The sequence below is a fragment of the Synchiropus splendidus genome, chromosome 1 (genome assembly GCF_027744825.2).
Source record: "Synchiropus splendidus isolate RoL2022-P1 chromosome 1, RoL_Sspl_1.0, whole genome shotgun sequence".
Taxonomy (NCBI): Eukaryota; Metazoa; Chordata; class Actinopteri; order Syngnathiformes; family Callionymidae; genus Synchiropus; species Synchiropus splendidus.
In genome coordinates, this window is record NC_071334.1 from 64,245,371 (window position 1) to 64,265,701 (window position 20,331).

Here is a 20,331-nt window from a genome sequence, read left to right on the forward strand (position 1 = left end):
CTGAGCTATCCTTTTTCATCAGCATCATGTGAGAAACCATCCTTACAGGATTATGATGTAGTTCTACAGCTAAAACAAGGACTGTACTGTTGAATTTGAGACAGTTTTTTTTTTTCCTTGAAGCGATTACTTCATTTGGGCTGTTCATCTTGCTCATTGCCGTTGTGTCCCGCACCCCCCCAAAAAAAATCATGTTTTATTTTTATTACTTCTCGACTTTGGGATATCTTGAAAAAAATGAAGAAAAAAAATATCTGAACTCTTAGAAGAAGAAGAGGTATTTTAGAAAGCTAAATAATTTTCCAGCATTGAACATAAGAGTCATAAAATCCATTTGAACAGACGGTGATTTATCACCATTTGTTCTCTGTTGCGATGCTAGATAACATTTATCTAATCTAAATGAGGAGAGTTATTACTGTCGACCCGCCTACAGATCATAGAATTTCGTCCACCCCGGTGCAGCCTACAATGAGACGTTGCCATGCGAGTGGGCATGCTAAAAGGTATAATTTCACTGTGTAGCCATAGCTACACATCGATGGCTGTAGCTTTTACCACAGAGGTGCCTCGATGCTTTCAATGATCCTTTTCATAGACGGCTGCTCGGAGGCATTGCCCGCCATGAATGGATTCTGCTCTGCTCCAAGTGGGTGGCTCAGACAGAGGCTGTCTCTGGGTGTTTGTGTGTCTTTTTTGTGTGTGAGTGTGTGTGCCACCGCTTCAATAACGTAAGGGAGTAAAGCCAGAAAAGGGCATAGTATTTTCATCTGTTTGCTTTTGTTCTACCCAGTGAATGATGAATATCATCCACAAAAACCTCAGGCAGACTGCCTCGCTTTATGTGTGTCTCAGTGAGGGACACATCCTGCCACAGCTGTCCACTGATGATCATCAGTCTAAATTGCACATGCCTATCCTACTGTTTTTCTATGAGAGTCCATTAACGTCCTACCAGACACCAGTCTGTCAATTTCAGTGTTTTATGAGCGCTAGATGGGGGATTTCACTCTCAGTCACAGCAAATTAGACAGACATGAGTATTTTAAAGTGCCTTGCACAGCACCAATAAAATAGCACCTACTGATGAATACCACATTATGTGTGTGACTAAGAGGCAGTGCGCTTGTCCACAAGTGTTTTGTTCAAATGTTTTTATTATCGTGAAGAGAGCTCCTGGCAGTCCAAAAAGTATCGTGTTGTACTTTCATCCAAACTCTTTGAAGTCCCAAAGACCATTATTGTAAAATCAAAACAGGATTTTACAATACTGTCAGGTAATAAGGCAATAAGGTTGAATTGAATCCAAGAAATAAGAGAGATAAGTAAGCTTAAGAGAAAAGCAAAGGAACTGAGTTCAGTTACTAAATCCAAGTATGGGATAGTGGATCATGATTGTCGAAATGATGCATATCCTTTTATCTCTTTCGTTCATTGGAATAAAGTAGACCCTCTCAACCTGGTTTTTTTTTTCAACTTATCTGACATGATTTCCCTTGTTGTGCAGCCCTCATATGAAATGACCAAACTGTAACTATAATGGTAATGTGTCCATATACTTACTGTTCAAAATCCCACACGGCATGCAAACTCTGTCACTGACTCAATGCCAGTCTGACATTGGAAATGGCTGAGTGTATGTTCAACTCTTACATCCTAGAAAGCATTATCCGTTAAGTAAGTGACTCTTTTCTTCCGACAGGTTGACACCGGACTACAAAGCATTTTTATTGGATAGTCAGTGGGAAATGCAGATTTCTCAGAAGATGAACAAGACTTATTATATTTATAATAACATAAGAAGACATACCAAAACTGTATTGCTAGAACAGGTATGAGAGGATGAACAGATGGATCACCATAAGATGGATGGGTACTCTAAACAGTTGGGGTCTGTAGTGTGTGCCCGTGTTGGTGTGTCATTTGTCTCCTTCTGTGTTTGTCGTCTTTGTAGAATGCAAAGGTGATGCTGAGCTTCCCTGCAGACTCAATTTTGGACGTGGTCCAAAGCTTAGCTTCGGTAGCACACGCAGTCACATCCACCCCCACAGTTTCTCCTGTGCAAAGCAGACTAACACACCTGCCTCCACATTCTCTCCTGTGTCGGCACACTCCGTGGCCACTCTCTCCAATTACTCCTAATATCTGCCAGCTCTTTGGCATGCAGGGTCTAGTGTGTGTCACAAATGTGGGGGCGGTGCTTGGCGTGTTATTTAGTATGCATTTGTGTGGGCAGGTGTGATTTAGCACAGGGGAGGTATCATTGGAGCTCAGCACCAGGTGGCAGAGGTCAGCTCCCCTCACTTGGTGACACTCCATCATCCCAGCAGACTCTTCGTGAATGTCTGTGCAGTGCATTTCTGCTCGAGTCGACGCCATCCATTTTACAATCTTGACAATAACTTCCTGCTCGGCACGGTGAGTGTTTTGTGTCGAAGTGTATTATCAGCCAACAGCTAGGTTTTATTACTTTTTGCCCGATAAGACGAGGAGATTATTACCTGTTTACACTGAGGTTGTGGTCTAAACCCTGAACCAACCTTTATTAAAGTTTGTCTCTCATTCAAAGATGGAGAGATATCTTTGAACTCCAGATCATTCTCGTATTCGCTTGGATTTCGCTGCTTTGAAACAGAATAATATTTTTTTCTGATATATATTACATTAAGACACATTTTCCATCTGTGTCTTAATTATGTAGAAGGACTAGCACTTAGTCTCCTCTGAAACTCAGCTGCATCAATGTTCAAACAGATATCGCATTCCAAGTGAAACAAGAGTAAATAGGCGAGGCTTTTCTTAACATTTTGGTGATAGCATCCCTAACGCTCATCTCCCGTCCTCCCCCTCCCTTCCATTCGTTGCTCCCAGCTGACCTCTCCCCAGCTCCTCTCCCACTCTCCTCTCCATCCAGCCAGGATCCATATTGAATTATAGTGTTTGCCATTAGCCTCTGGGTTGACAATGTAATTGCCTTGATCCAGCCAGGTCTGCAGAAGCCTGACATAGGCAAACCTTCAATTGGCATTCACATTGATGACTGCCCGTCCATCAAAATACCAGCGCTTGTGTCACTGTTGGAGCTCTGAGAACTGCTACACTAAAACTACCAATTAAAGATGAATTTAGTTTGTCACTTAAGATTCATTTTTAAACCAGGGGTTTAGATATAAAGCCTGCAGACGTTGTGCTGTGAGGTTGACAAAAGACTTCACTGTGAGCAGAGTCCTTACTTATTTATTTAGTCATTTTTGTACGTTCTTGGTAGGACTGGAAAGCCTCATGAACTATGCACCAAAGTATTTATGACCCTTATTAAGCATAAATAATGAATTCATGAACTGTCAGATAAAAATATTTTTTCCGTTATTTTTTATTGTTTTATTTAACCTGCTATTGCTTGGTTTACATCATACTTGGTGCAAGAAATGTGAGAGACATTGTGTAGGCAGTCATGATGTTTTCTGCCGAATAGTTGACAGCACCTTTTTCACAATGACGCACGTCTTTACTGGCAAGCTGTCACAAAGTATTAGATAACTCTCACACCTTCAGTTGTCAGCTCCACGCTGAAGAAGATCAGTGAGTTTGAGGCTCAAATTCCTTTCCTTTTGTCGCTCTGCCACCCTTGACATTTAAATGCCTCTTGTGGACCACATGCAACTAAATTTCCCTCTGATATCAGAATGTGAATTTTGGTGTTTCTCAATGCAGGGTCGCTGCACGAGAGAGAACTGCAAATATCTGCACCCGCCGTCTCACCTGAAGACCCAGCTGGAGATCAATGGACGAAATAACCTGATACAGCAAAAGACCGCCGCCGCCATGTTGGCTCAGCAGATGCAGTTCATGATCCCCGGCACCACCATGCAGCCTGTGGTTAGTTCTCAAGAAAGAAAAGTTGCTTGCTTAACTTTTGTTAATGCCAGTGATTAACCTTCATCTTGATGGATCATTTAAAAAGTAACTAAGCACCACTCTAGTAGTTTCTCCTCCCGGGCTGTAGTCTCAGCTGCACCTACCAGGTGTTACTCTGCATCAATGCAGCGTTGAGCTCTGCTGAAATAGAATGAACGTACTCAGCAAATCTTGTGGGGGTTTTTTTATAGAAGTAAAACAATTTTCTTTCTCTATTCACACACTGTGTTCCTCCCCAACCCTTCCCCTCTCTGTTTATTTTCATACCACACCAGGCTGCAACTGTCGATTTCTGCTATGTTTCCGCTATCTGCTACAGCTCTTTCCTTTATTTTTCAAAAGATTGTTCAGGTTGTCATTTGTACAAAGTATGTTTTATTGGCATTTACGTGACTGATTTATGCATTGACACACTCGTTCTTCCCAGCACACCTTCCCGGTCAGCCAGGGCCTAGGTTCCAGTACTGGCCTGAGTTACGCACCCTACCTGACGCCGATGTCGCACAGCATGGGCCTGGTGCCCACTGACATCCTGCCCACCACCCCGGTCATCGTTCCTGGCAGCCCACCCGTTTCCGTCACGGCCAGCTCCTCCACAAACCAGAAACTGCTGCGTACTGACAAGCTGGAGGTGACACAGCCATCAATCTCATTGACAAATTGAACCATGACTTCAAGTCACCGTATCAGATTCTGCAGATCTCTGGAGTGTTGTTGCTTTGGCTCCTGTTTACGTTTATACTTCCCTTAGTGAGGTTTGCCCAGTAGTAATAAAGAACAGTTCTTTTCACAAGGGCATTTCTCAACAAGCCGTATGTTAAATTTGTCATGTTTGACCATGTTTTGAATGGCTATCTACCAGACGCATTGTTGGATATGCTCTCAATTATACATGAAAACTGTACAATTACAAGTAATACTCGCCTGGCTGCCACAGAATCAACATTCAGTCTGCATCTACCTCCTGGCGCACTGCTCTGGATGAGTATGCCTTTGTAATTGGGGTTGAGAAGATGATTGTTTTTGCTTCATTACAATTGTAAAGATAAACAATAATCTCTCTCAGACCTGGAGGTGATGTGTAGGTGGGAGCAGCTATGTGTTTTTCTCCTCAGCAGCACTATCACTTAGCAACTGAATGAAGCTGCTGCTAATCAAACAGTATCCCTCTGAGATACGAACGCACTCCCACACAAGACCAGGATGTGTTTGTTCCTGCGTATGTGTGTGAGTGCATGTCTTATATTGAGTATGTGCTCGAATGTCACGTGTATGCATTGGTGCATTTGAATCCCCCTGTGTGGGTGAATAACAGAACCTGCCGTGATCAAAACCGCCAGCTGAAACAGACTGTTTAGTGGAGTGGCATAATTAAACAGTCGCCGCTACACGTGGTCGGTCGCCCTCCCGACCTACTCTTTCACTTTTTACGCTCGTCCTCACCTTCTTTGTCTAACGGCTTTTGTTTGCTTGTCCATCCTCACTCTGCTGCTCTCAGGTGTGTCGTGAGTTCCAGAGAGGCAACTGCGCTCGCGGCGAGACGGACTGCCGCTTCGCTCACCCCAGCGACAGCCCCATGATCGACACCAGTGACAACACGGTCAGAGTCTGCATGGACTACATCAAGAGTCGATGCTCCCGCGAGAAGTGCAAGTACTTTCACCCTCCGGCTCACCTGCAGGCCAAGATCAAGGCGGCCCAACATCAGGCCAACCAGACGGCTGTAGCTGCACAAGCCGCTGCCACCACTGCAGCCATGGTGAGAGCACTGATACCCACATGTTACCACCCAAATTGTTAGTTTGATCTGCACTCTGTATCACCTGGTCTAACCGTAGTGCTGAAGTAGTAGCTGAAATATGCATGGCAAAATTCTATTTTACGTTTAAAGAGGGCATTGATTACTGCTTAAAAACATTCAAATCTTGTATATTTCGAATGAGATTTCAGATATCAATACAGTTGTGTTATCTTTATTAGTATTATAATTATTATTATCTTTCTTACTGACCTTGTCTGAATGAGTCAACCATAAAATGTCAATATTATTTGCAATCCCGTCCAATAAAGGCAAAGAAAGACAAACGTTGCGCTGTTTCACATGAAGCCCTAACATTCCTGAAGCTGCATCCCTCAAGGGTTTAGTTTATTCATAGCATGGCTGTCTTTGATCTTTTAGGGAGCCTTCTCATGTTGACACCTGCCTTACTTACTCTATGGCATTTAAGTATCAGTGGAATACTTGCTTTATCTTCTTGTGTATCACTGGAGAGAGCATGTACAACTTCAAGGAATCTGTTTTGTTATTACTCGACAAATGTTATTATATTGTAATTCAAGCGAAGCATCAGTACACAGTCTGTATGTTTCTTGCCATGCCCTTGTTCATTCAAAAACAAGACAGACACTCCCTGCTCAGCATAAGTGCAGTTCACTGCAGATCAGTTCAAATGAAATCAAGGAGTCCAAGTGGGGGTTGGTCGTCCTTCTGACCTAGCTGACTTGGCAGAGTCACATGTAGGCAGTCAGGGAGTGAAGCTCGGCCCCACAAACCACCGGTGCAGCTACTTGTGTCGCCTCCACCTCTGCAGTGTGCTGAATGATGTTTTCTCTCCATGACATTGGCATGCTTTACATGCTGCACCACTCTTTAGCTGGCTCCATCACCATCCCTTCATAAACTAGTGACACGAAAAAAAGCGATAAAGTGACAGAGGCCGTGCACACAGACGTCACACCACCACCCTCAACCATAATATCAGCCATTTACCATTGCCTTTACTGGAAGATCTATGCTTATTAGCTTTATGGCCCAATATCCCCTTTACTACAGGCTGAGTCGGAGGTGAGGAAGCTAAACCTGCAGACTGTGTCTTGTTTAGTCAGCACCTTTAATCCAATTTTCTCCCAGCTTTAACCCCAGCTCAAGCACTTTCGTGAAACAGAGAGCCGTAAAACCTGTTCTGCAGCTCTAGTATAAAAGATAATTTTATTAGCTATCAGCTCTACTCCCTGACTTAAAGATCGTAGTGTCTGCTGCGAAAAAAAAGGAACTTATCAGTGTAGAATATCTCTGCTGATATCGAATAGTAGATGCTGTATTGAAAATATGTCTTTTTTTACCCTGCTTGTTTTGTATTTTGTCAGACTCATATATCGCACATCGAAAGCATTAAATCATGTTTCTTTTCCACATTAATCTCGTGTTGCTTGTGGGGCGGCTGGCTTTCCCTCCTGTTCATAATCACGTTTGCTTATTAATTCATGAAACTATCGCTCATCTACACTAACAAAAACATTTTGATTCTTTGTTATCAATCAGTTTAAATCCATGGACCTACGCATTGGACCTCTTTGTGCTATGCTCATTTCATCTGTGGTCCCTTTTCATTCTTCATGAGGAAGTCATAGGCTCAGATTCATATGTACAGTGCATCACGGACTGATAATGTTCACCAGTATTTGTGTGAATATTTTGCGTGTGTGCGTGCTTAAATAACACAAAGGACAATTTAAAAAATAATAATTAATATTAATAAATACATAAATATGAATAAAAAATCTGAATTTCTCTGAAATGCACCAAGCTCGCCTCTTAAGTTGAGGGGCGTATTTCATGTAACACACCAGCTGTGATCAATACCAACCAGGTTTGGGTGCTCTCCACAAAGCTAATAGCATCATGGCTAATCAATATTGCAAGCAATATCCCAATTTTAAAGACATTAGTGTTGAATTCCTTTTCAACCCAAATGCGTCCTGTCATACTCTGTCCAGTTTAGAAAAAAAAGGTTTTTAAAAAGTGACAACTTGCTGCATATTTCTACTTCTCCCTTGTTGTTAGGAGGAAACCAGAGAACCTTAACACCACCTAATGTTGTTTTTATGAGAAGCAGTGTGTTTGTTGACTGTGTAGATTGCTGCTAAATGCCCTGTCACCTTGTTGTTTGTACTAGAAATTTGATAAACTGGTTACTAAATGCTTCTCCTTAGTTTACAATGTCATCGTAGACTGTGACTTTTTTTAACCAAAAAAAGTGAAATGTAGAAGCTTGCTTTGGTACTAATTCAATATGTAGCAATGTATTTCTCCAGAGTAAACAAAAACATTTTGTTTATGTGCATGCCTATTGTTTCGTATGTGGTATACTTGCATTCAGATTATTTTTTGTTTTTGTTTTTTTCCTTCTCACCTATCCACAATGCAATGCTGTCCCCCATGATGCACCTCTGCTTGCTGTATGTTAATACGCTTGAATCCCATTGGCCCACTGCCATCATGTGCTCGCTGCCTGCTAATTAAAGACTCAGTCGACTGCCAAAGCAATGAAGCGACCCCTCGAGGCAACTGTAGAACTGGTACTTTGACCTTTCACCTTTTGCTTTGCATGTAGCTTCTTTAAATGTACTGTAGCCACTCACAAAATTTAAGTTGGCTCTTTGTTTTGTGTATTACTCTAAAGTCTATTTCTATACCAGTACTTGAAGTATACAAGTGAAACGCTAATGTAATGCTTTGATGTAGTTTCTTCTTGTTGTTGTTGTTGTTGTAGTTATAGCAAATTCCATTTGGACGTTTTTTGTGCTTTGCATATTCACTTATTTGAATATCCGTGTTGTGAGAGTTCGGTTCAAACCCACTGTGCTTCTGTTCTGTGTGTGTGTGTGTGTTGGGTGGGCAGGCCTTCCCTCACGGCGTCCTTCAGCCGCTACCAAAGCGACCGGCGCTTGAGAAAAGCAACGGAGCGAGTTCCCTCTTCAATCCCAGTGTTTTGCACTATCAGCAGGCGTTGGCCAACGCACAGCTCCAGCAGCCTGCTTTCTTTCCCACAGGTACAGGCACTGTCTCTACAGACGCACACATTCGCGCAGCCGCTGAAATGCTTCGGTCATCCTCTTGTGATTAGCTCGTGTTTTTGCCTCCCCAGAACATAATGGTTCTTCTGTCTCAGTTAGGGACCAGCAGTAGCACAAGACCCCGTGGGTCACCTGCTAAGTGGGTTAGATGCAGCTGATGCATTCGGCCTTTGCTACACACAGTCATGAGGATATGATTCCACGCTTTTCCCCTCGTCCTGTCTGCCTGTGTACATGCTATGGAAGTTAATGAAGCTATAGTTACACTGCACAAGACTTCTCAGTCGGTGTGATGACTGAATTCATCAGACCGGTTGAGTTTGAGTCATTCAATAATTCTTCAGTTATATTTATAGCTTAGCAGCGAGGGGTTATAATGCTGCATGTTTTATCTTTTATTAATGTGGTTCTTGCAGCAAATCCTGCTCGTCTTTGTGTGCATGTAGAACTAGAAGGTTTGTGTGATGCACTCACCCTGCATGAACACCTCTGTTATTCTTATGTGTTGGTGTGGGATGTAAAATATATGAGTCGCTATCCTTTAAAAATACATGAATTAGTCATTAAATTAGTCATGAATTATACTGTGAAACCTCCCAGTCATTTTATGTGACATTTCATCATTATCAAAGGAAGTAATATTGGAATACAAACCCTGACTTCCTTAGTGTATTGTTTAATAAGTAGCACTTGTGGAATTGTAGCTGTAAATATGGTAATATGGCCACACATCTACTGACTAATGGTGTTACTTAGAAACCCACCACTCTCTGCTGCTGCATGATTACAGCATCACTGAGCTTTTGTGTCTAATCTTGTTGTTCTCCTCCCCCTTTATTAACCTGTTTATCTCCCGACTCTCTCTCCCTCTTACCCGCCCTCTGCATGAACACAACAGGGTCAGTCTTGTGCATGACTCCTGCTAGCAGTCTTGGTAGGTCCTTACCCTCCTCTCTCTCTCTCTCTGTCTCTCTGTCACACACACACACACACACACACACTATAAATTGTGTTTATATGTTTGTGTGACTGGTGGGTTATGATAACGGCTGCCAACGCTGGTGGACAGACGTTCATATATCACCTGTATGTATTTCATATTCCATGAGAAAACCAGAACACTATTCTTGTTCTCGTCCAATCACTCAATAGAACACCCCGGGTCCTATCAGCACCACGCTGAATGAAGGTTGTTAGTTCTTCTGTGTGATTTTATAAGAAATGGATCTGGAAAACTGTAGCGTAGCCACTGTCTTTGCTGTGCTGTGTGATCAGGAAATTGAAATCAGTTTCCCAGACAAATTGATTGTAATAAGAGGAATCCGTAGAGATGGGAATTCCGACTGCATTCACAGCCAAAAGTGAAAGTCATTGTCTCAGCAATGGCTCATAATCCCACAATTGTTTGTAATACGTATTAAAACCAGTGGATTTAACCGCAGTGGATCGTGAGCCTTAGCTATCGTATCTTCACTACAATAACATTTGAGGTACCCAACTTTATGCCATCATGTTCATACACCACTATTGGTTAATAACATTGTAGCCTTTTATTGTATAAACTCTGATTCACTGTGTCCTGGTTCACGGACGTCTTTACTGAAGCATTTTGTTACCATGCACTCTCATGCAGAATTGGTATGAATGAAACGCAATGTTCAAGTTTTTTTTTTTCCTTTTTTCATGACTGGAAAAGCTCCTGATGAAAAACACCGTTTTATAGGCAATTTTCTTAGTGGATCAATGAGGCTCCAAATTTTGCTGACAAAATGTGTTCTTGCACTTTGTTATTGTCAACAGCTTTCTTTGTTCATAAAGTGTAGATGCTCATTAACACTAACAAATAGTTGGAGAATAAACCGAGATGAGATTGGAATAATCTTGTGTTAACCATAAGGAAGGTAGGTGGTTCATTTAATCGTGATTTTCATTTCCGCCATAATTGCCCAGCCCTAGTTTGAGGGTTAATCGAAAATGCCTGTGTAAAAACGGACGGTACTTTTCATGTGAGCAGAAAATTCCCATCTCTGTGACTAAAGACGCTGCCGATAATAACGGCCTGTGGCTTTTATTTATTCCGTTGATTTCTCTGGGAAAGCAGCACACTGATTTTCCTTGTAAATTTCCTTACTTGTGATTTGTAATCGGCTTTTCTCCTCTTGTTTTTTTGTTTTTCTCCCACGCTCTCTTTTCTTTTCTGTCTGTCCTCCTTTGCTTGGCATTGTGAATGGTTGCATGCCATCTGCCGGTATAACCCTAACGATGGCTTGCTGGCTCTCTGTAACATCCTCCACCATCAACAACACCATCAACCGTCGACATTGCTCATGCCACTACTGTTGCCATGGTTACCACAACGCTCCACTTTCCTGTCCATTGCTACCACCTACACCTTCGTTCCCTTTTCCACCCCCCAAACAAAGTCCCAATGATGTACAGTGCTACGCCTGCTACTGTCTCTGCAGCAACAACTCCTGCCACAAGTGTCCCCTACGCAGCAACAGCACCAGCCAATCAGGTTTGCTCCTTCTAAAGCTTTCTTTCATCAGTCCCCGGAGCTCTGAAGAAGTGCTGAGCGGTCATGACCGGCTGTCAATCTCTCGTGTGTATCAAACCCTAAATTTCGGCCTGCGAAGCCTCCTGTAACACACTTCCTCAGAGCTCCCACATTTGCAAAGTAGTAGTTGTGTTGTGTTGCCTTTTATGCTGGTTATGTTTGGCATGCTTTTGAGTTTTATTTTTCACTTTCCTCTTGTTGTCGATCAAGCCTCTCTATCTGCTGCAGCAGCCTCATCTGCTTCTGTGCTGCGAGAATACGCGCCTCTTATATGTTTCACAGCTGGACTTTTTTCTTCTTCCTGGGTGCTCTGTCATGACTGAAACGCCATAACTTAACAGGCTGCTTTTTGAGTCACCTTTCAGGTTACAGTACAGAATTTGAATGAGTTGAATGAGGATGGGATGCTAATTTACACCTCTTTGCCATCGGCTGTTCAAAATCTTGTTCTTGGAAACAAGTTTTCATTCATTCATGTCTTTTTCCAGACCTGTCTGTTTAGCAATTTAGGAGATGTTTTTGGAATAATTTAGTTTTTTAGATTTTTTTTGGGAGGAAAATAAATGTACTCCTTCACATTTAGTTAGTTGAACCTGAAAGGACGTGCAAAGGAGGGCGTGCTTTAAAACTTATTTTGTGTCTGGCCTTCCTTGAAAGAAAGTTTCTCCAAAGACTAGTCTGCCGAACAGAGAGGGTTGTAGTCAAAATCAAGGCCTACAGAGACCAAGACCAAACTGAGAACAGACATTTGAGGTATCAAGCACCCAACACAAAATGCAATCGTGTAGAGAATCAAGTCCTCGTTCTTAAATCAGTTCATTGGAACACGTTGTCTGCTGGACTCGTCTCTGCTCTGCGTATAAATCATCCAGGGAAACGGTCACCAGTAGGAGGAACCCACCCAGTTCTAAAAATGACTCCCAGCTCTCCGGTTGCTGCGTGTCAGCAGGACACGGCTGGAGTTGCGGGAGGGTTGAGCGATGTAAGGGTGTCCTGTTTTTAAACTCAGGCTTTACCACACACACACACACAGCTCGTCATCGTTGAAGGCTGGTGGTGCACAGAGGTGCATTGAGGACAGATACTTCCACGTGTGATTTTTTTTTTCTTTTTTTAAGAGAGACAATCCTACCATTTGTTGAAAGTGCAACTGGAAGTTTGCGAGCTGAGCATGTTCAGCCAACATTTCTTGTTGTATGTCAGGCTTTCAAGGTCTACAGTCTGTCTTAAAATCACCATGGCAACGACTTCTGAGGCTATCTGACATGAAATAAAAAGTGAAATGCCTTTGCGATGATGAAAGAATCAAAGGGTTTCAGTGAGTGGAATTTTGCCGGCTAATTTGGGACCGTTTGTTTTTATTCTAGCCATTGGTTTGTCAACCAAATGATGTCTACTGTCCAGTGGGATGTTTATACAGAGCATGAACTTGGAGTAAACACAGCCCCCTCCTCTTTTCATCAAACTGGGATCGGCGCTTTATTGCCATTCGCTGCACAGCGATCTGTGTGCGTGTGAGCACACTTCCTGTGAGTCACAGTCTCCTCCTGTCATTAGCATGCAGCCGCAGTAGCAGCAGGAAGCAGAGATGACTTTTGAGGATGCATATGGCATTCGATGAAACTGTGACGTCAGCGCTGACTCTCCCCAGTCTTCACCCCTTCACCTCCACCTCGCCTGTCATGTGTCCAGTTCAATATGAACAGCTTCAGACCAGACGTCGCATGTGCTATCAGTTCCTTTCACTGACAAGCTGTCAGCACAGGCCTCCACAGTGTGAAGCAGGATTATGTGGGTCGTGTCTGTGGAAGAGTACCCGCGTCTGGTCAATACATGACCTCTGGGCTGGAGTGTAGCATCACGTCATCGTGAGAACCGGCAGTTTTGAGTAGTCTAAATAGATTTGTCAGCAGCGCCCTCTACTGTCAGTAATGTTGACTTATCCTTACTGCAGCTTATTAACTCTAGCGCACCTTGTGTTTATAAACCTGACTCACAAACATGTTTTTGTGTTTGTTCAAAAGAGCCCTCACATCATTTATGTATGCGGGAAGGTCCAACTTGTTGGAATTTGGCTCTTTTCTATTGGGATTTTGTTTGTTCTTCCCTTGCTTGCTTGTCGTTCTAAATGGTGCATGTACATGGCCCTTATGTGCCTGATGGCTCTGGGTTGTCTACGGACCTTTGACCTATGTAGCGGCATTTTTCAACATCCTGAAGTGATGGAAAGCTGTTAAAAGCGTCATCACTGATGGTTTTCTGAATGTGTTGCTTGCTGTCTAGGTTTCCCAAAACTTTTCTCTGCTGCGTGTGCCACACTTTGCTCTTCCTTATCAGTCCATCCACAGTTCTTCCTAATGTCTTTCTTCATACCGTGTCCAGCCGTCTCCACTGCTCTTCAAGGCCCATGCTAATAAGTTTCCACTTCGTCCTCCGCCAACTGTCTGTCATTGTATTTCTCGTACACCTTGCTCTCTCCTGTTCGATAACTACACTGTTGTAGCGCCCACACTTTTAAGTCTTATAAACCAACAGTGACACGGCATTGATGAAGTATTTATAGATGTTTCAAAGTACTTTCCCTGCTTTAATCTTTTCTCATCTCTTCTGTTTCTACTGCAGATCATCCTGAAGTAAACAGAAGAGGAACCGAGTGTCACCAAGCTGCACTAGAAAACCCAAAAGAGCCCCTCTGTAAATACTACCTGACCTCGCCTCTCGAGGTCCAGCAACCTGCATGCTAAGAGAGTAACACTACTTACTGTAAGAACTGCAGTGCTGTTACACACACACACACACACACACATACTTGGATTGCTATGAAAACACTATGATCGTAAAATAGTCTCAAGAATAGAAGTGTGACACGACGTGAGATCAACTATCGTTCCCCCAAAGCATCCTTGTTTATTATTTATTCTGCAATCCTCGGCACAAAACTGATTTGGATCAAAAGATATTTGCACTACCGGAGGAATATAGTGCGTGGCGTCCAAGAGGGAACTAGCGCACAGACACACGAATGCGCCCAAGATGGAAGGGTTTCTTTCATATTTCCAAACTCCTCCGAGGCCATTGAGATGACGTCATTTCTGGAATCATTTTGCCAAAGTTTGCATGAGATGAACTCTGGTTGGACCTCCTTTTCATTTCCTGAGAACGCAAATATGACCCCTTTATTCTTTGAGTCATGGTGGCTGATGGAGGTCCCGTAAGGACCAGGATGTGCTCTGACATACCAAGCCTTGTCTGATCAGGAAGTCTGCCGGCAGACTGAGACACAAAACAAGGTCTTGTTGGAGGTGAAAACACCAGGCCGGGTAGGACTTTTTTTTTTTTTTTTTTTTTTGTTCAAGGAAAATACAAGTGCTAAGAAAAAAAAATGGTGCGTTTGACGCGCCATGTCAAGCTAAAACAATGACTTGAACTTGAACCGGAGGGCTAACCGTGAAGGTCAGTTGTCCTGTCCGACCCCACTATCGCCGATAATCCTGTCTCATTCTAGAAAATGTAGAAGTGCCTGAAAAAAATTCTGCTCATCAACGACATCCAGAAGAATCGGAAGACACCGTGGTTGTTTGGCACCACCTTGAGGTTGAGGAGACTTGACTGGACTGTGGCGGGAAAGTACTAGACTCTTGGAATGTTTTGGTGACTTTGATGGTTTGAGTAGTTTACATGAGAAAACCAACGTATAGTAAACCGTATAACGTCTGTAAAGTGTCTCTTATGTTCAGAGTTTATATTCATGGTTCTAGAGACGTACTGAAAGTTATTTAAGATCTGTGCTGTGTGTGCGTTTGATGACACCCCCCACCACCACCCCACAAACACACACCTCCTTCAACATCAATCGAATGTTTGAACTTGATTTTATGGATGTATTTTCATGGTGCTTGAAGAACATTGACAATCCACAGTCATGCATTGAAAACAAGCCTCTCTTTGTCCCTTTTACACAGAGTTTCACGTCTGGAATATTCAGCTGTTGTTCTTGTGATGTGTTGCCAACAAACCCTCTTTTGCTTGAACTGCTTTGCTACTTAGAAACGAAATATTGGAGCATGTTTTCGCCAAATGCCATGTACTATACTTGCTATAATCGTTTGACAAGTGCCACGCTACACAGGCCATCTTCTGCTAGCTCCATATACTCATACATAACAATATTGATAGATGGCATTTACTGCTGGTTCATGATTGCCAGCATGATGAATACACCACTGCTTGAACAGATTATGCTGTTTACCTTCACATTCATACCAATGTAACTACACAATATCTACCAATAAGTTGCTAACTGTTAAAATTGCTCATTTAACGGCTGATGCATTCTCTCAGCTAGTCCAATGTTCTCTGGACGGGGCTGCCAAGCATTTACGTTTGTTTCACCTTTACAGTCAGAAAACAGCAGAACCCATCTGTTGTCATTCACCATTGATATCTGAGGTGTGATGAATGAAATGTTTCCGGTGGCGCTCTTGGATGCAGCATGCAAAGTGCTGAAATGATTTGACAATGTTTAATAACTAAAAGAAAAAAAAACAGTCACAACATTAAATATAATATAGGATAAATAACGTACAAATACTGTAGTGTAAAATAAACATTTTATGTTTAATGCACTGATGACTGTATCTTTAGTACACAAGTTGAGGGAGGATGGTGTCCCCAAAAAGCGACGGGAAATCATCCCCCCTGTAAAACTGCCACCCCCCCATGAGACCTCCCCTTTTTTACAGTAAATGTTGGACATATAAGGAAACAAACTTTAAGCTAAAAAAAGGAATCAATCCTGTTCTGATATTGCTCTGATGCCCCATTAGCCTGCATGGCAAACCGCAGCTTTGAATTATTAACGTCTCCGACTCACGACTCAACACAGCATCACACTACGACCCGCAATCACAACTATGTCATACAAAAAAGAAACAACACTACTGCTGAAAGCTCAAGCAACACGTCGCCTCCTACAGGTTCATATGGTGATGTTTTGGGGGGCTGTTGCTCAGGCCAAAAAATGGGACACACCATCTCAAACATATTAGTGTTGTCACTGAAATAACACACTCTAATTTGTCTATTGCCATATATACACTATGTATTTACAATGTTTAGAGCTCATTTGTATGCTGCTTATCAGTGGTTTGCTCGTGTCACTGTCAAGATAAAGGTTGCTGTGTCGCCTCCGGCTGAAGACATTTAGATTTAATGCATGAAAGTGAAGAGAGATAAACTTTTTTTTTAATCTAGATTCTAACAAAAGAGAAAAAACAATTATGCCAGTTTTATCATCAAAGGAAGAAGGCTGGAGCCCGAGGACCAGTAGAGGTCTATCTGTGCGCATTGACCATATTCCAACTTCCATCTTTTTTGGTACTGGTGACGCCACTGGAAACGTAGCTCTCTGTGCGCAAACTTCTGAATGTTTTTGACATCAATTGTTAATGGAAAAAAAAGAAGCCTATTTAACATCATCAGTTGTTGGCAGCCCTGCTCCGAGAGGTTTTGAGAAGCCAAGAAAATGGTTGTCCTCCACCGGTACTGTCAAACAGACTTACCTGCAGAGAATGACATCTATAGCATTTGGCTTGGAGCCTTCTGCCACTCGTTTTATTTAGCACCATCAGCACTTATCATCATGCCCAAGTGTGCACCGTCTGTTACGTGTAATGATGAGATGTTTCACAGTAATATTCTGGCGTCTCTGTGTAAAAGGGGCTCACGACTGTCTCCTCACACTTTAGGGTTTGTTTGTATTATTCGGGGGCGAACGTTTTTTTTGTCGTAATTTATCTTGCGTTATTCTTCTGTCGCAGTTTTAGTCAGATAAAATGTACAATTTTCTCTTCTGAAATGAATGTAATTTATTATAACTGTGCTCCATTCTGCATGGGTGGTCACTTAGAGGTCTGACGTGTCTGCTCAGCCAATGACACGTCAGCGCAGGACACCAGGGGCCGGGCTTAGTAATGGACCCACCAATGGAAAGCTCTAGTGGACCTTTCTTGCCTTCTCACAGACGGATTCAAAAATGTGATCCTGGTGTCGCAGTAATGAGCATAGTCATAGAGTTGCTTGTGTTGTTGACAAATGTTTATTGTATAGACGACATTTTACCAAAAAAGAAAAAAAAAGATTTAAAAAAAAACAAAGACAGATGTACTTTTCACAATAGTATCATAGTATTTCATAATAATATTAAGTTGTTGCTGTGGCAGCCAAATGTTGCAACTACAGAAGTTTGGTATTTTTGTAAATGACGTTGTTTTGTTCTGTTTTGTTTGTTTTTTTCTAGGACACTGTACACACTAAGATATTAACATTTCTTACTCTTCACTGAGATTATGACCCAGTATTTTCATTAGAACAGCCTCTATAGCGCTGCACCGTAAATAGATTTACAATCCTAAATGTCACATAGATTATAAATATATATTATATATAAAGAATATATAAATATATATATATAAGAGCTTCGTAATCTATAAATTATTTCGTTCTTATGTGCAACAAGTACTATGAATAAGAACAAATATTGAAATCTGTGTATCACCAGTTAAAAATTGCACTTTCTTCATAATTTTTAAAAATGATTTCAAAGGACCATATTCCAATCGGGAGCGGGGAAGCCTTGTTTCAAGATTATTTCTCGTGAAAATAACAGTGAAGTAGAGCCTGACCAACACTAACATAGGGGCAGATTTCCTAAAAGCTTGCTCGTCCTGAGACACGTACTGATGCTGAAAAACAGGGTCTTTCAGACAGGTAAAATGACATGTGTGCTCCAGTCACTGCGAAGAGCGCTGGTTTGGGGAGGAGAAATTGCAAGTTCTATCGGATGTTTTTGCATTTCAAATTTTGTCTTTTTAGATGTCTTCGTTTATTAACTTATCTTTAAAAAATATAGAAAATTGATAATACAGTGGTGGGGAAAAATGTTTCCGTACATCCCTAGCATTCTACTGTGTGCTACAGGCACTTATCCAGTCTTGAACACTTCCTCTTTTATTTGTTGATAGTGATATCGGCACTGTTGAGAATTGACATTTTGAAATCGCCAAGAATTTTTTCTTTTTTTTTTGTGACATAAAGAAAAGATTTTTCTATTTCTGTGTCAAATTTGAAGGGTGTCCAAGCACTTTTTTCCCTGCCATGTTAGTGCTGTATTGGCTCCGTATGTGTCTGTCTAAACTGCTGGAAACATGCGGTCTCTGATTTGAAGAGGCGTGTCTCCAACACCTCACGCTCCACGCATCCCTGAAGTACACACCACCCGGGAGCTTAGTAAATCTGCCCCTAAATGCTAACAGGTGTCCTGTTTGAAAGATCATGATTATCGCTAATGTTCCTAATTTTACATTAAAAAAAAAAGGTTGCTGCAATTGCTTTCTTATCTGCATATGCGCGGCTAAACATAATTACATAATTAAACCACAGTTGACCTAAAATAAACCTCAGCACCAACAAGATGATGGTTCAAAACAAGAGTTAACATACATTTGTTTTCTTCTGAAGAATTACTCTTAACAACACTACAATCAGACAAGTTGTTGAGTTTGTATGCCGACTAGTCGACTGTCCAAACTGTCATCATTGCGGCCCTCAACCTGGTGACAGAACCCCCAATATCAACACTGCAAAACTGACAGCTCAAAAACAAGGTTTTGGTCAGGATGTGCCTAACTGTCCAAGATCAACATTTATTTCTTTGATTCTTTGATGATGGCAACGAATGACTGATGTTTGAAATTTCAAACGCAAGCACTTTTAAGATGTTGGTCAACTGAGCGGGTTCATCTTTCCTGGTTCTTTGCCTTATCTTGAGTCCACCGTGCTTAAGGTGTAATGTTTTCAAGGCTAAAAAATCAAGGCTAAGAAAATGTCCCCCTGATGCCCTTTGAAAAGTTTTATCTCAAATATTTCTCGTTTTTGTTTGTAACTAACGTGCACATCAGACGACTGGAAGAATGGGAAGCTTGAAATTGACAGCGTCAGTCAGCAGAGGGCGCTGTACTGGAGACTACAGGTTACACTGTGCCATCATTGCTCCAGTGCAAATGGCCAACAGGAAAAAAGAATAAGCATCGTGGGTTTGAAAATATTAATGTAATCATTTCTATCTGTATTATTTTGCATATATTTTGTGCTATTTTATGTTTATATAGTCAAAATTGTTTCTTTGGTTCAAGCGAGATAATGTAAAATCTATCGAAAGAAATAAAGAAAAATATAAGGAAACATGCAGTGTTGATGGTTTATTCTGTGTATTTTGATAAATTCAGTTTTTCTATATTATCGGCACAGAAATACTCTTAATTGACCAGAATTGATTTTCAGGTCTGGATAAGTGACATCATGACCCCCAGTGAGATTGTCCACTGAAGTAGCCGTATGACAGATTTACATTGTGAATTGTCTTTGAATGTAGGTGAACACTGTCTAAATACGCTGTGATATGTTTGCCTGGTTGTGTTTTATTCATTTATTCGTGCAAATAAAGCGATTTAGATACAGTCATCTTATGTTTCAGGGAATGCCTTTTCTATCCACCAGGGGGCAGCGTCGTGGCCCATGACGTCATCCTTCATCATAATAACATGTTGTTATGGCCTACAGTATATTATTCTATTCCATGTCTTTTCGAGGCGCTGGATCAGCCGCACAGCCTGTGTCCATGATGTCGGAGTCTCTGAGGTGCAGGTGAGGACAAGAGAGACAGGAATGACGTCCAGCTGCTCTTCGTCTCAGGCCTGAGAAGACTTCCATCATGTTGGCACAAGTGAGTGGAAAGGGTGCATCATGCCTCTCATTTCTGCTGTAAATTCCTTTGTTTCCTTCTTTTCCTTTCGCACATGACTTGTGTGACTTTCCTCTAATCCAATATTCCACAACCAGAGACAGAAATGCTATTGTGTTGATGGAATTCTCCTGTGGAGAACAAATCACAGCAGAGTATTTATGACCAATAATGCGCATTTAGATCACGTGATGTGAGA

At 41.8% G+C, this 20,331-nt stretch overlaps 1 protein-coding gene across 15 annotated transcripts in view; it reads left to right on the forward strand.

Moving 5' to 3' along the window:
- Window positions 1–19,745, forward strand: part of mbnl2 (muscleblind-like splicing regulator 2) — a 40,402-nt gene extending 20,657 nt beyond the window's left edge. For 3 of the 15 annotated variants that reach the window (XM_053855478.1, XM_053855468.1, XM_053855458.1), the window contains exons 3-9: window positions 3,715–3,879; window positions 4,346–4,549; window positions 5,417–5,677; window positions 8,224–8,277; window positions 8,601–8,751; window positions 9,674–9,709; window positions 13,955–19,744. In XM_053855478.1, coding sequence (XP_053711453.1) covers window positions 3,715–3,879; window positions 4,346–4,549; window positions 5,417–5,677; window positions 8,224–8,277; window positions 8,601–8,751; window positions 9,674–9,709; window positions 13,955–14,076 — 993 coding nt within the window. In that variant the 3' untranslated portion in view covers window positions 14,077–19,744. Of the gene's footprint in view, window positions 1–3,714; window positions 3,880–4,345; window positions 4,550–5,416; window positions 5,678–8,223; window positions 8,278–8,600; window positions 8,752–9,673; window positions 9,710–11,198; window positions 11,294–13,954 lie in introns of all 15 variants that reach the window. The other 12 variants (XM_053855487.1, XM_053855527.1, XM_053855545.1 and 9 more) reach the window with 12 other exon arrangements.
- Window positions 19,746–20,331: the final 586 nt, after the last annotated feature.